We start from the raw sequence: 14,822 nt of genomic DNA, 5'->3' as shown, positions 1-14,822 counted from the left end.
CAGGGTGCTGATATTTTATGACAATGCGAAGATGATGATGTGTCAAAAGCATGTGTAGTTTCATATCTGCACAAGTAAACAACACAACTATTTGTGTCTGTTATCTGTCTGCCTTGTTAAAGTGTCTCATGTGCAGAGACAGTTTGTGTCTTGTTTATCATTTTACAGATAAACAAAGTCTTTCAAGTTGAAGTGAAAACTTCTCTTCAACTGTTTTTACCGACTACACTAGGAAGTATCCTATTTCCTTATTAGTGAAACCTTTAGGACAAGATGCTCCATGTTTGTCATTTGAGAACAGGATGCTGCTGCTCTTCTCATATAGACTAAAGTATATATCAGATATGATTAAAGTCGTAAAGATATGATTAAAGTCGTAAATTTACGACGTTAATCTCGTACATTTTTGACTTTATTCTCGAAAAAAACATATTTTAACGTGGCCCTTATCCTCCGTCTTACATCACTACCCCGCTCACACCACTTTGATAACAGTCTATCAGCTGCTTGAAACTAAGGGCAACATATATGATATTTAACCCATGAGCGCATGTTCTTGTTTTTCATTCGGCCCATTTAGCCTTTGTGTAACAATGTTTGTAATTACTGCTGTAGGCCCACTGACCCTTTAAGCACACCTTAGTGAATGTGCACCCTGTACCGTTCTGCTCTAACTCTGCAGTGAAACAGGTCTTACCTGTCGGTGACAGGTAAACCAGCCATACCAGCTTTGCATGGGACATAACTTCGTAATAACAGTCATATATCCCAGGGTGTAAGTCGTTGTTGCTTTCAAAATAAAACAGATTTGATATAGGCCTAATGAAACGGGCTATTAAGGCGCCAGTTGTGGTGTCACAAACAACAATTCAATTATTAAAACCTATAAACCTATAAAAACGATCAGTCTATTAGGTTAGTTATTGTTAGTACCGATACGTATTCTTTCAAAGTGGGTTTGATTTTGAAAGGTTTAAAAGGAAATGTCTATCATTGTGGCTATGTTCACACTTTCCCTGCTCCACACCCTACAACTATCTACCTCCACACACACCTTTATGCATCGGTAGGTCTGTCAGAGAAGACGCTGTTCTCCGGAGAGATATGGACCCCCCCCTCCCTCAAGGTTTGTTGTCTTGTTTTTCTTTTATTTGGAGAACATGGGCTTATGGAAGTCTCGTAATAGCTTTGTTAAAGATGTTTTCCATTAACGAATTACCATTATTACTAAAAACATAAATAAATAAACTTTCTCTAAAGTCACATTCTGTTTAAGGTGTGGCACTTTGCAATGATTTTGTCAAATTGGTTCTGGTTGCAAAGCGCAGTAAAGATTCATCATTCAGCATGCATCTTTTTGCAAGTTTATATAATTTTCTCCCGGTTAAAGTTCGCTGTCAAGTTAAGGAAGTGGGAAATTGAGGAAGTGCAGCCTTATCCATTTGCCTTTAGGTAAAATGGTTGCAACATGAACGGACTAGAAATATTGATAGTTTGCATAAAGCCTTGCAACTCATCTGTTGGATTTCGGGACTCCTATAATAGATCAGATTAACTGCTGTCCAGATGACCAACACAACTAACCCTGTCATCCTTCAATGGAAAGCCCCAGGTGTTGCAGGCGCTGCAGGTAACCAAGAACCAGCAGCGTTGCGGACTGGTGGTCTGCAGCCCCCTGCTGAGGTCACAGAGCCTGTAGACATCGGCATTGTGGAAGGAGACCAGATGAAACCCGGACATCCGACAGTAACAGGAGATGGACAGGTGAGCAATAGAGACATTTATAAACTGATAAGACCTATTTTACCTTATCACCATTAAATGTAGGCCCTGCTTCCTTTCAACAGTTTTCTATGTTTTGGATTAAAGACCTAAGTGTGTCTTCTATGCTAATCTGTTCTGTTTAATATTATTTTCACTTTATTGGATTCTAAAGTTACTCACTCAGTTGCTCAGCCTTTTGTCTGTCTTTGTCCAGCAGTTGTACTCATTTGACAGCTCTCTGTCCTCCTCGGACAGTGAGGACGAGGGTTACAGCAAGAAAGCTAAAAAGAAGAAGAAGCTCAAGAAGAAGAAGAAGAAGAAGAAGAAGAAGGTATGTGTCTTTTAAAGCTATACACTGTTGTTGTTTTTTGCCACTATTGAGAAGCTCTTAAATTATTTGGGAAGTACCACTGATGAAAACTGAATAGATTACATTTGGACAGGGTATGGCAGTTACCTAACCCGAGTGAGATGAAATCACTACACAGAGTCACTTGATCCTCTGGCTCTTATAGGGAGCATATGTAAAGTTGCTTTGTTTGTGATTCTGAAAAAGTATAGAAGTGCAAAGAGGGCTGAACTCAAAACTAATGACATTGATGTGATTATATTGAGTGATTGATTACATATCTGCAGATCAACTGTTCCTTTTGCAGTGAGTGCCTCTCCTCATAGCTGAAGTGGGTGTGTCTGTGTGATTCTGTGTGTTGCTTTAGTTCTTGTATAGTCGCTGGGTGCTTGAGGCTGCAACCCTCCTTTTGCCATGTACACCGCATTCTCTAAGCACCAATAACAAAGCCTCTCTCCACTGTGTTTGTAGAATGCCTCATTCTGTTTGATTTCTCAAACACTTTCCTCACCAAGGGCAGTTAGCATCAGAATCAGAATCAGAATCAGGGTTTATTGCCAAGTACATTTACACATACAAGGAATTTGACTTGGTGTATTGGTGCTAAACAATTAACAAGGAAATAAAGCAGAACTAGCAACAACTTAAATAATACAGAATAAGAAGATACTACAATATATAAAATAGCATTTAAAAATGTAAAATATAAAAATAAAAAACACAAAATGTACAAAAGGTGTAATGTAGTAGCTGTTCAGTGGACTATGAGAAAATATATTCAATGTGTGCACGGAACTAAACAATAACTTCTCCTTTTTTTCTCAACAGGACTCAAGCTCATCCTCGTCATCTTCATCTTCTTCCTCCTCCTCCTCCTCCTCCTCTTCTTCCTCTTCCTCTAGTAGCTCTTCAGATAGTGACAGTGAAGTAAGTTGTGGGTTTTGGCATCTGTAGTTGTATAGAAGTATATGTCTGTATAGTTGTATTGAACACACTGAGATGTCCTGACAAGGAAACTGTGCAGGGACTTAAACCTTGATAACACAACCACTACCACAAAATGATTTCAACTGAAGTAAAACTAATGCTTGTTAAGACATGTTAATAAGGGTGTAGGCATGATGGTTTTATAGTACATACTACAGAAATCTCTTCTCAGGCATGGACTAAGTTAAGTTCTTTAAAACAAGCAGCTGATATATCTCCTTGGACTTTTAGAAAATCAGATATAAAAAAATCAGAAAGGCTAAAATGGAATATAACATTTTGAGCAAGTTGGGGGAAAATCTTATCACCCCTTTTTTTGAGTCATCCATGAATATAGAATCATCGAAGGACAAGTACCTTACTTTTGTTAAGGTTGAAGTGGCTCAGGTCATTGTGTGATGTCTACATTTCTAAAGGCATTATCAGAAAATCTGGAGAATCAAGAATGACCAAAAAAAAAATCCCTTGAGCAAAACAACAGAGAGTACATGTTAATAACCCTGGAATTCCTTTGGCCCTGAGCTCTGGGTGGAGGCACCTTTATCCTGAATCTTAATAGCTGGCTGTAACTGACATGTGAGGTTAACACCCAATGACAATGTGTGAAAAGCCTATAACCACAGCCGTGACAATATAGGTGTGTGGTTTAAGACACTTTATCTGAAATGCTGGGAAACCTCAGATGTGTTAGCCTGCTTAAATGCTTTCTTACTAGTAATATGACTGTATGTAATCTTTATGTGTGTAGATTTGTTTGCCATTCTTCATGCTGTACATATCATCTGTTAGGATCCAGATACATGAAAGGAGCTCAACTTTATGAGCTTCCTGGAGGGCCCAGAGACAATCAGAGACATTCTTGAGTATTAACCTTATAGTTGACAGCCAACCCTGATGATTCAACTTTATTCATGGTCTAAATGTAACACATGGACATGGTATAAAAACCTATAAAACACAGCATATAGTTATTTAAAAAATCACATTCTCTTGCAGGATGACAAGAAGAAAAAAAGAGACAAGAAGATAAAAAAGGAGAAGAAGAAAGAGTATATCTGGGACAGTGTGGTCATATCCCAGGCTGGTATGTGAAACACAGCTTTAGCATTTACAATAAATATCAGCTTTATGGTTTTCTAGTCCAAAAAATTGAAAAAAGGTCAAAAATGAAAGTTAATGTCATATTTTTACAAAGTAATGTTTTAAAACAGAATTATTATTGATCGATCAAACACATGTTTTATATTTAAATTGTCTATTAGGTCCCGATGGCCAAATGGATCAGCAGTCTAGAGAGAAGGTGAGCCAGGTAAGAGAGGAATCTATCAGAGTCCTCTTGTAAACTCTTTTTTAGCCTTCAACTCCTCAGTAGAGCATTTCTCTGTTTCTTTCTGAAGGATTGTGGCTCTGCAGATGATGATGATGACAAGAGAAAGGAGAAAAAGAAGAAGACGAAGAAGGACAAAAAGAAGAAAAAGGTAATATTTTCTTATAATAAAGTCAAAAACCTTTTTAAGAATTTGGACTTAAACCTGTATTAGAAAATTCACTTAATTATTCATAGAACCAAAAAACTGCTTTTTTAAAACTTTTGTTACTGATGATCTACTGTGTTCCCTTGTCCTAGGATTCTTCATCATCTGACAGTTCAAACTCTGACAGTGAGAGTGAGAAGAAGAAAAAGAAGAAGAAGAAGAAGAAGAAGAGCAAGAAAAAGAAGAGCAAGAAAAATAAGGTTCATTTCTTTTGACATGTCTCCGGTGTTAATTGTCTGATCTGTTAGTTCTACCTCTGTGTAAATGTAATTGTCACTCTTCCACAGGACTCCAGCTCCTCCTCCTCTTCAGATAGCTCCTCCTCTTCTGATAGCTCCTCCTCTTCCGACAGTGAGGATAACAAAAAGAAGAAGAAAAAAGACAAGAAAAAGAAAAAAAAGAAAGATAAAAAGAAGGTAAATAAATGTGGATGGTTTTTGTCTTATATCCAATGAGGCCAGAAAAGAAAAGTGTAAAGAAACTGGGATGAGTAAGAAGTGTGTACATACTAACATATGTTAACATATGTTTTATTTTTTTTAAAGATATTATTTTTATTTTTGTGACTTTAATGTAGAGATAGGTCAGTGGATAGAATTAGAAATCAGGGAGAGAGAGAGTGGGGAATGACATGCAGGAAACGAGCCACAGGCCGGATTTGAACCCACCCACTTGGAGGACCACAACCTCCATACACGGGGCGCACACACTAACCTCTGAACCACCAGGGCCCCACTAACATATATTTAATTTAATATCTATTTGTGATGTATGTTCTGATCAATTCACATTGTTGGATTAAATAGTAATGTTGCACATATTTATGCATGAATGTGAAATTGATTCTTTCTCTTTGATTTGAGATTAAAAAACGCTTTCTGTTGACGTAGGATTCTAGCACTTCATCCTCATCATCTGAAAGTGATGATGATAAGAAGAAAAAGAAGAAGAAAAGGGACAAGAAGAAGAAGAAAAAGAAGGATAAGGTAATTCCCTTTCTTGTTTTGTTTATGAAGTATAATCCTCAAATGTATTTGGAAGGGGGGGGGGGGGGGGTAACGGTAGACAACCTACCTAACATTTAAACACACTGAACATGTGTTCCCCTGTCAAGACCTGCTCTGTAGACTCAGATCTGTCTTTGTAATTACAGTATGCACAGCATTGTATTGATTATTGCTTGATGTTTTTTCTGCTTTTCACAGGATGAAGGAAAGAAGAAACCCAAAAGTGTTAGTGCCTTGTCAACAGCTGGTGAGTGTTTCCACTTTAATGTGAAAAACAATCACACTCCATGAGACTAATGTGGTGTTGTTGGTCCATTTTACAGGTGGTGAGATTGCAGGACCAAGTACTGAAGGAGATAAAAAGGAAGATGAGGACACAGATAAGGTGAAATACTCTTACTGTATATTTTATTATTTTTATTTAACCAGGTTGGTCCCATTGAGATTAAAAACATATTTTTCAAGGGAGACCTGGCCAAGACAGGTAGCAGCAAAAACACAAAGTTACAGACGGAAATACAAAGAGAGACAAAGTACAATTTAAAAAGCACAACATTTTGGATTAAATTCATATCTGGGAATCAGTTGTTCAAACATCCGAGCTAAAACATCGACATCCTGTAGAATCTGCTTCCATGACTTTCATTTTAGATTTAAAAACTTTTAAGGACAGCAGCTCCTTGAGGTTTAAGTCATTCTGCAACAGATACAGTATATAAAGACATAAAGAACACTCAAAGAAATTGATGTTTCTCTTTGTAATGACAGGCCAAGAAGGAGCTCAAAGACAAACTCTCCTCTACATTGGCTGGTAAGTGTTTTACTCTTACACAAATCAAGCATCTGACGGAGGCTTGAAAATGTATTTTGATTTGTTGTTGGGATCATTTTTCTTGTCCAGGGGAAGGATTGCAGGTATTGCCTGGTACTGCTGAGGACGGCCACCTCAGCGATGACGAGGGAGAAGGAGGAGAGGAGATGGATAAAAAGAAGCAGAAGTTGAAAAAGAAGAAAAGGGTATTCAGAAAATGTATCATTCAATTATCACACCTGTGTAATATCACAACATTTCCTGAATGGTGGATTTATGTTACATAACAATTAGGATCAAAATTAATTCTGTTTAAAAAACACTTAATGTGTTTTAACAGGATTCTAGTTCACACAGCAAAGATGAGAAAAAAGACAAGAAGAAAAAGGTTTACAAAAGTCACAGTGCTTAGATTGTTTAACCTGGCATCACAATAAAAACATATTTTCTATACATTTATTTAGAGATAATAATGTTTGTGGATGTTTCATTTGATATATAGGACTGCTCCAGCTCTGATAGCTCCTCATCAGACAGCGAAGATGACAAGAAGAAAAAGAAGAAAAAGGTTTGGCTCTCTGCATTACTTATGTTTTTCTTTTAGTTTGTATTATGTCCTTCTCACCTCTCTCTCTATCTTTCTCTCTATTTATCTTTCTTTCTCTGAAGGATTCCAGTACCTCCTCCTCCTCTTCTTCTTCCTCCTCTAATAGTGAAGATGACAAGAAAAAGAAGAAAGGGAAGACAAAGAAGAAGAAGAAGAAGAAGGTTCATAATGTCTGTCATTTCATTTAGACACTTCATTTATTGATGATCATTGTAGGAGCCAAAATGCTTGTTTTATTTGATCCTTGCAAGAAACCCCAACACAACACTGCAAATTTGTATTTGAGTGTAATTCTGACACTGAACACTAGGAAGAGTCTTGACTTATACTGTGCATAAAGCCAAGGTTCCAGGTAATTGGATTCAGGTGTGTTTGGAGGCATATAGTTTTTTGACTTAATGTGGTAACCATTTTAAAACAAACCCTATAATGTCCAAAGCAGTCACCACTGAGATGTGAGCTGTGGAACTATTTCCGGACACGTGCACCTGGCGTTGCAACAAACAAATGTCTGATACTCTTTTCCAATAGAGTCTTCAATCTGTTTATCGGGGTTCACTAATGCAAATAAATGTCCCATTCTGTCCAATACATCATAAAGCATAAACTGTTACATCCAAGTCAACCCGACACGGTCAAAAAACTATATGCCTCCAAACACACCTGAATCCAACTACCTGGAGCCTCGGCTTTATGCACAGCATAAGTCAAGACTCCACCTAGTGTTCAGTGTCAGAATTACACTCATACAAATTCATAGTGTTCTGTTAGGTTTCTTGCAAGGATCAAATAAAACAAGCATTTTGGCTCCTACAATCATTTTTTTCTGTTTGGGAATTTTGTAAGGTATAGTTTAGCATTGTTTGTAGGTGTATGCTGTGTGGTGTTATGTCATTCTCACCCCTCTCTCTGTCTCTCTCTCTCTTTATCTCTCTCTCTCTCCCTCTCTATCTCTCCCTCTCTCTCTCTCGCTCTCTCTGTCTCCCTCTCTCTTCCTCTGTATCTCTCTCTCCCTCTCTCTCTCTCTACAGGATTCCAGCTCTTCCTCCTCTTCTTCATCTTCTGAAAGTGAAGAGGACAAGAAAAAGAAGAAAAAGAAGAAGAAAAAGACTAAGAAGAAGAAGAAGGTTCAATAAATCTGCAAATGATTGACATTAATATTACATTAGGGTTAGGGTCCTGCATTGACTGTAGTTTTGCAGCTTTATGGTATCATTCTTTTTGTTTTCTCTCTCTCTACAACTATACAGGATTCCAGCTCTTCCTCCTCTGATTCCTCATCCTCTGATGATGAAAAGATGAAGAAGAAAAAGAAGTCAAAGAAGAAGAAGAAGAAGAAGAAGAAGGTAAAGCACATTTGAGAAGTCGTTTTAATATTGAAAAGCTGTAAAGGTGTTGTTTCAAAGACAGCTCAGTTGTCTATGTTGTAGTTCATTAAAGTTAACTAAAAACAAACTCCTTTTTAAAGACCAGCTCATCTGATGATAGCACCTCTTCTGGTTCAAGTTCATCTTCCTCTTCTTCTGATAGTGATGATGACAAGGTGAGATCTGTCAACCACATCAACTCAGTTTAACGAGGTTGTTCCTCAACACTTAATCGTCTACATTCTTTAGAAAAAGAAGAAGAAAGATAAGAAGAAGAAGAAAAAGAAGGATAAGAAGAAGAAAAAGAAGGTAAGAACAAATCAATCAACTTCCATTCCAAGAATCTAGTTGATCATTTGAGTAACAAAGAAAATGTTTGTTTACAATGTAAACTCTTCAAATTTAACAAAAATGTCCAAAACATATCAAACACAGTGAAAGTGGCAAAATGTCAAAATGTGGATTCACTTAAGAAGACGATGTTCTCTACATTTCCAGATGTTTAAAACAAAAGCAAATAATGATCTTTTTGTCTGTTTAGGATTCTTCTAGTTCAGATTCCTCCAGTGATGATGATAAGAAAAAGAAGAAAAAAAAGAAGAAGAAGAAGGTTAATGAACATGTTTTTACTATACAGTACTTCATAGTACTATATTTAAGTGTTTTGAATGGGGTATCTCTGGGGGTAAAACAGCAATGCAGTAATTAATTTACTCAAGAAATACATTTACTTTATCAAGGACTCGGATTCTTCTAGTAGTGATGATGATAAGAAGAAGAAAAACAAGAAAGACAAGAAGAAGAAGGACAAGAAGAAGGACAAGAAGAAGAAGGACAAGAAGAAGGTAAGTTAAATTGTGCTCAAGAAGAACAAATGAATGCTTCTATATTTTATTTATTATTATAGATGATAGAGGGTTGTATTATCTTTCTGCAGGACTCAAGCTCTAAGTCATCAAGTTCATCTGATAGTTCCAGTGACAGCAACAAGGAAAATGAAAAAGAGAAGGACAAGAAGAAAAATAAAAAGGTACATTTCTTATAACATGTTAAAATCAGCAGACTATGAGCCATTTGAGGTGTAAATTATTATTTTTTTGCTTCTGTGTGTGGCCTTCAGAGTTCAGGAGGATCAGAAAGTGAAACTGACTGTAATAAAAAGATAATATGTTTTTTTCTTGATATTATGGTGTTAACTCAGCAATTGGAGGCGATTCCAACTGACTGACATGGACATAGCTGCAGAGAATATTTAAGCAAGCGAGCAAATAAAGCTTGTTCTAAAGTGAGGGGGAACCTTGAGTTAGCGTTCAGGCACTGCATGGAGTTAGCCTGCTTTCTGTTGAACACCACAAAACACAACAAAACACCAGTGGTTAGCTTGTGTTAGTGCACGGTAGTTTGAAGTTTAAGTACATACAGTTGCAATCAAAATTATTCAACCCCATTGCAAATTAGGTTTATTGGCTAAATTTACAAACTTTCAGCTGCTTGCAATGAACAAATCAAAAAAGCACAATTTACATAGCTCAACACAACTAATAATATCAGTGGTTTCTCTAAGTTCAACACAAAATGCCACTTTTAATGCCTGCTGCAGTCTCAAAATTATTCAACCCCTTTATGACAAGCATCTTTAGTACTACGTAGGGCACCCTTTTGCTGTTATGCCCTGCTGCAAACGTGATGCGTAGCCAGACACCAGCCTTTGGCAGCGTTCCTGAGGAATCATAGCCCATTCCTCATGGGCGATTTGCTCCAGTTCTCTAATATTCTTGGGTCTGCGTGCTGCAACTGCCTTCTTCAAGTCCCACCAGAGATTTTCAATGGGGTTCAAATCAGGCGACTGTGATGGCCACTCCAGAATCTTCCAGGACTTCTTCTGAAACCAAGCCTTGGTGGACTTTGAGGTATGCTTGGGATCATTGTCCTGTAGGAAGGTCCAACGACGACCAAGTTTCAACTTCCTCACTGATGGCATGACGTTTTCTCCTAGAATTTCCTGATATTTTATTGAATCCATCTTTCCCTCTACACGCTGAAGGTTGCCAGTGCCAGAGGAAGCAAAGCAGCCCCAGAGCATCATAGAGCCCCCGCCATGCTTCACTGTAGGCAGGGTGTTCTTCTCAGTGTATGCTTCATTCTTCCTTCTCCAGACAGACCGCTGATCCATAGGCCCAAAAAGTTCCACTTTGGTTTCATCGCTCCACAGAATAGAATCCCAAAACTTCTGTGGCTTATTTATATGGTTTTTAGCATATCGGAGCCGGCTTTTTTTGTGCTTTTGGGTCAGTAGTGGTGTACGTCTTGGAGTTCGGGCATGGAGACCTTCAGCGTTTAGTATGCGCCTAACTGTGGAAACAGAAACCTCAGTGCCTGCTGCCACCATGTCTTGCTGCAGGTCTTTTGCAGTCACTCGAGGGTTTTTGATCACTTGCCTTCTCAGGAATCTGACGGCAGCCATTGATAGCTTCCTCTTTCTGCCACGTCCAGGTAGTGTAGCCACAGTTCCTTTAGCTTTAAACTTGTGAACTATGCTTCCAACTCTAGTATCTCTAGGAACATTCAGTGCCTTTGCTATCTTTTTGTATCCTTTTCCTTGTTTGTGCCAGACAATGATTTCTTCTCTTACCTTTTTGGACAATTCTCTTGATTTAGCCATGTTTCTCACATGCAACCAATTGTCACTGTCAACAAACTCCTTGTCAGACCAGGTATTTGATGTGTTTCAGGCACACCTGATGGAACTAATTGAAACCAATAATAATAACAATTGTCTAAAGCTCTTAAAATTGTTGTTGTTTGGTTTGTTCATTGCAAAGAGCCGAAAGTTTGTAAATTTTGCCAATAAACCTAATTTGCAATGGGGGTTGAATAATTTTGATTGCAACTGTACATCAAGCACCAAGGAAGTGAGCCCAACCTGGTGTTGGAGCGTCACATGATGCCCTTAGGCCCAAAAAGACTTAATCCCATAAGCTTCCATTGGGAAAGAGACTTCTATAAATTAGTGTGTTATTATTATTTCTTCAGTACATCAACTTCCAAATACAAGTCCTTGAATAATTGTACAATGCAGATATAGAGATATGTTTGTAGACATAATGGAAGTCAAATTTGTTTTGCTACATGCCTCCAGTGCTGTTTCCATTCTATGATACATCTATGACGTGCGGTAAATGTACACACCAGCAGTGAATGTGTGCTTCTGGGACGGTGAGCCCAGGAGCTGGGGCCCAGTTTGAATGTTGTGTGAACATCTTTCTGACTCTGCTTTCATGTATCCTTCATGTTTGATGTTCATTTTGGTTTCATTCCAGGATGATGGTGATCAAAGTTGTGAGCCAAAAATGGAAACTCCAGGTTCAGATGCTGGGAGACTTTCAGCTGACAGTGGCAGCAGCTCTAAGCCTGGTAGTGCTTCAGTTGTCTCCTATGTGTCCCTCCCCTCCAAACCCATGGTGAAGCTGGATCCTTTGAGCCCTTCAGCAGTCTCTAAAACCTCTGTCCCTAGTTCCTTACTGAGTATTGGAGATCGGGGCTCCATCCGCAGACCTCCCAGCCCCATGGAGTCGCTGATGGGGAGTCCAAGAAGGTTAGGAGATGGAGGCACCCGTTCCACCCCTCACCTCACCTCTTATGATCTACTGAGAGGCCCCAGGCCTTACCAATAATACCATATCATAGATCAAAAGAAATGTTACCTAATTACAAAAAAAAAAAGAATTGCTCACATAACATTAGTGGATGTTGAGTGTAAAACAACAACAAATATTATGGCTCAACTTACAAAATAAAAGGAAAAGGTTATTGTGTGGTTTGTGGTGGGATTCAGGTTACTGGGTAAAGATGCATTGTGACATGAGAAGATGTTGAAGAAATACAAAATTAAGAAAATTATATTTTGGGTTGAAATGTAAATTTATGATCAAATGCATTAGCTCACAATGCTTTCTTTGTGGAATAAAACAGTTATGATATATTTGTTTGAAGAAGAGCTCATATTGTGGTATGTGTGTCTATATTTAATTTATAATAGACTGGTTTACCTTTCCATTTCTTAAAAGTAAGAAGAGTCTGATCCTTGTAAAGAATGTATCTTCGAAGCAGATGATTAAAGATTGTGTTTCTCCCCGGACAGATTCATTTAGATGGAAAGGTTACTGTTAGCACAAGCATACAAGTGTTTTTTAAATTCATGAACAATAGTATACTTCATATTGTAGTCTGTCACTCTGAGTTTTCTTCCATGTTATTATTACAATAATCTTTGTAGCATTATAACATTCTTTAACTAAATAAGCTACTTATGATATGACATGATAGACAAGCTGTTCCAGGTTTCCATTTTATCTGTTTTTATTGTGATAGACAAGAAGCAGCACAAGAGAGAGAGAAAACTAAAATAATACACACAACGCTATTGTTTATTTGACAACTAGTGGTTGAATATAACCAGTTCAAGAAGTGATGCACTTCAGTCAAATGTTGAGGTATTTAGAAAGAACTTGTATGCAGCCTTCTACTCCACTCTTATTAGCCTACTTTTTACTCTACTCTATTTATATCATTGAAGAAAACTATTTTGCATTTCAGGATATAATTTAAAAATCTGCCAGTTAAGCAAGAATAATTTAACATTATTTCAACAAAGAAGCTGGGGCCGTATTCACAAAGCCTCCTAAATACAGAGAGCTGCTCCTGGGGACAAAGAACATTCAGTGATAACATTGTGGACATCACCTGTTTTATTCAAGGAAATAACTTTTAAAATGTTCATCCTGTCTGGGAATATGCCAGTCTGAAGGGATGTATTATCAGTTAAATGTTTGCAAATGCAGTGAATTGTTTTCTTTATTATAAACAGATCTATGTCATCACTATCCGTGGAGATTTTATCACAATACACTTATTTACAATATTAAGGAGCTCAAGTTCAGTCTTTCCACAAAGATTGAATTTGAGACTTTACTACCTAAGTAAGATATATATTATATTGTATTATGGTATATTTGTGCCAACATTTACAAAACAAGAGTTTAATTAATCTACCATATAATTCTTGTAATTATAATAATCAGGAGTATTATAAGATAAAAATGTATTAATTGGACTCCATCATGACGACGGGGTAATAAGGCCGACAGCAGGATAGGATAGAGTCTAGACACTGGTGATGGTGGTGATTAAGGAATGCAGGATGAGATAAGGAGTGGGTTTCTGAGGCTGTATCCGGACCCCTCCTAGCTGTAATGGAGGTGACTGGGGCGGAGAAGGGTCGCAGCGATTGCACTGAAATGACACACTGACTGTGGAAGAGATGCACAGAACAGAAGTCACAGTGGTCAGAGGGTGCCTGACCAAACATTCATGAGGAGCTCAGTCATCCAGTTCATGGTCAATTCAAAGCTTGATCCAAAGGCAACTGGACTGGTTGAAGATCTTGAAGACATCACCATCCCTTAACCGAGGTGGTGGGCTGTGACACCATCTTTCACCAACTTACAATGCTGTTTTGAATTATCTCCCTAAACAACTGAAGCCCCTTTCCCACCTTGAAACGAAGCAAAAAAAACAAAAAAATTCAGGTGCCAGGAAGTGAACTGGCGCCTCTCCAAATACCAGACCAATTTCTAGACTTGATTTACATCGACCCTCCTGTTCCCAACCCAAGTGAGCTACTGCCACCCCATTTAATAGTTGTAAAGGTTATGCATGGTTATATGATAATCCTCAAAAGTTCCAGAATGTTGTTGCCATTTTCATTTACAGTGAAATATTTTTCAATCATTATGGCTGTTATACATTCATGTCTTTGGTATAATAGGACACAATATTTTGTGAAAAGTGTTGTTAAAAAAAAAAAAAACAGAATAACACTCTTCCTGCTCTCTGAAACATTAAATAAGGATTTATCATCCATGAATTAATGCAAAATAGACTATTTATACATTTATAAAGATCTGTAATTAAAAAGTATTCAGTTTAAAGATACTTTGCTATAAAGGAATTTCTGAACAGGTCAAACTTGACCCTGACCATAGTGTAAAGGCATCAAATATGAACAGTTTGTAAAGGTTAAGTCCTACAACTCAAATACCAAGGCTGTCATTATGATTTCCACATGATTGTTAGTCTCTACTCTGTCTTCTCAGTCAGCTCTGACATCTTTACCTGCCAGCAACTTCTATCTCCTTCATTCCCATCGCCTACTCAACATTCTGGATTGGGCAATAGATGTCACATGTCACCACTGAAGCATGCACAGATTGACTACTTACCATCAGAGAGACAAATCGGGCTCTCCCAGTGATCTGCCAATATGATCAGGTAATTATCATTTAATGAAAAGAGACAAAAAGTTAGCACACAAATGTCCTTTAGCTTTCTTTTAT

General features: G+C 37.7%; 1 protein-coding gene across 3 annotated transcripts; it reads left to right on the top strand.

Annotated features, from left to right (window-relative positions):
• Positions 1 to 968: 968 nt before the first annotated feature.
• LOC109992102 (uncharacterized) lies at positions 969 to 12,409 on the top strand. Of its 3 annotated transcripts, XM_065960040.1 has the most exons (25): positions 969 to 1,126; positions 1,607 to 1,764; positions 1,979 to 2,095; positions 2,942 to 3,040; positions 4,097 to 4,184; positions 4,363 to 4,409; positions 4,498 to 4,578; positions 4,728 to 4,835; positions 4,923 to 5,051; positions 5,526 to 5,621; positions 5,841 to 5,889; positions 5,966 to 6,027; positions 6,411 to 6,453; positions 6,544 to 6,659; positions 6,794 to 6,841; positions 6,956 to 7,021; positions 7,123 to 7,230; positions 8,092 to 8,187; positions 8,311 to 8,406; positions 8,529 to 8,603; positions 8,677 to 8,736; positions 8,969 to 9,037; positions 9,168 to 9,272; positions 9,365 to 9,457; positions 11,748 to 12,409. In XM_065960040.1, exons 1-25 carry the CDS (start codon positions 1,105 to 1,107, stop codon positions 12,099 to 12,101), a joined length of 2,385 nt encoding a protein of 794 aa, XP_065816112.1. In that variant the 5' UTR covers positions 969 to 1,104; the 3' UTR covers positions 12,102 to 12,409. The 3 variants fall into 3 exon arrangements, with proteins under 3 accessions (XP_065816112.1, XP_065816114.1, XP_065816113.1); XM_065960042.1 differs by lacking the exons at positions 969 to 1,126; positions 1,607 to 1,764; positions 1,979 to 2,095 and having other exon boundaries at positions 2,989 to 3,040; positions 4,363 to 4,400; positions 4,473 to 4,578; XM_065960041.1 differs by lacking the exons at positions 969 to 1,126; positions 1,607 to 1,764; positions 1,979 to 2,095 and having other exon boundaries at positions 2,989 to 3,040; positions 4,363 to 4,400; positions 4,470 to 4,578.
• The last annotated feature ends 2,413 nt before the right edge of the window (positions 12,410 to 14,822 follow it).

Source organism: Labrus bergylta, chromosome 11, assembly GCF_963930695.1.
Source record: "Labrus bergylta chromosome 11, fLabBer1.1, whole genome shotgun sequence".
Lineage (NCBI taxonomy): Eukaryota > Metazoa > Chordata > Actinopteri > Labriformes > Labridae > Labrus > Labrus bergylta.
The sequence above is the reverse complement of the archived record's forward strand: the minus strand, read 5'-3'. Positions and strand labels throughout refer to the sequence as shown.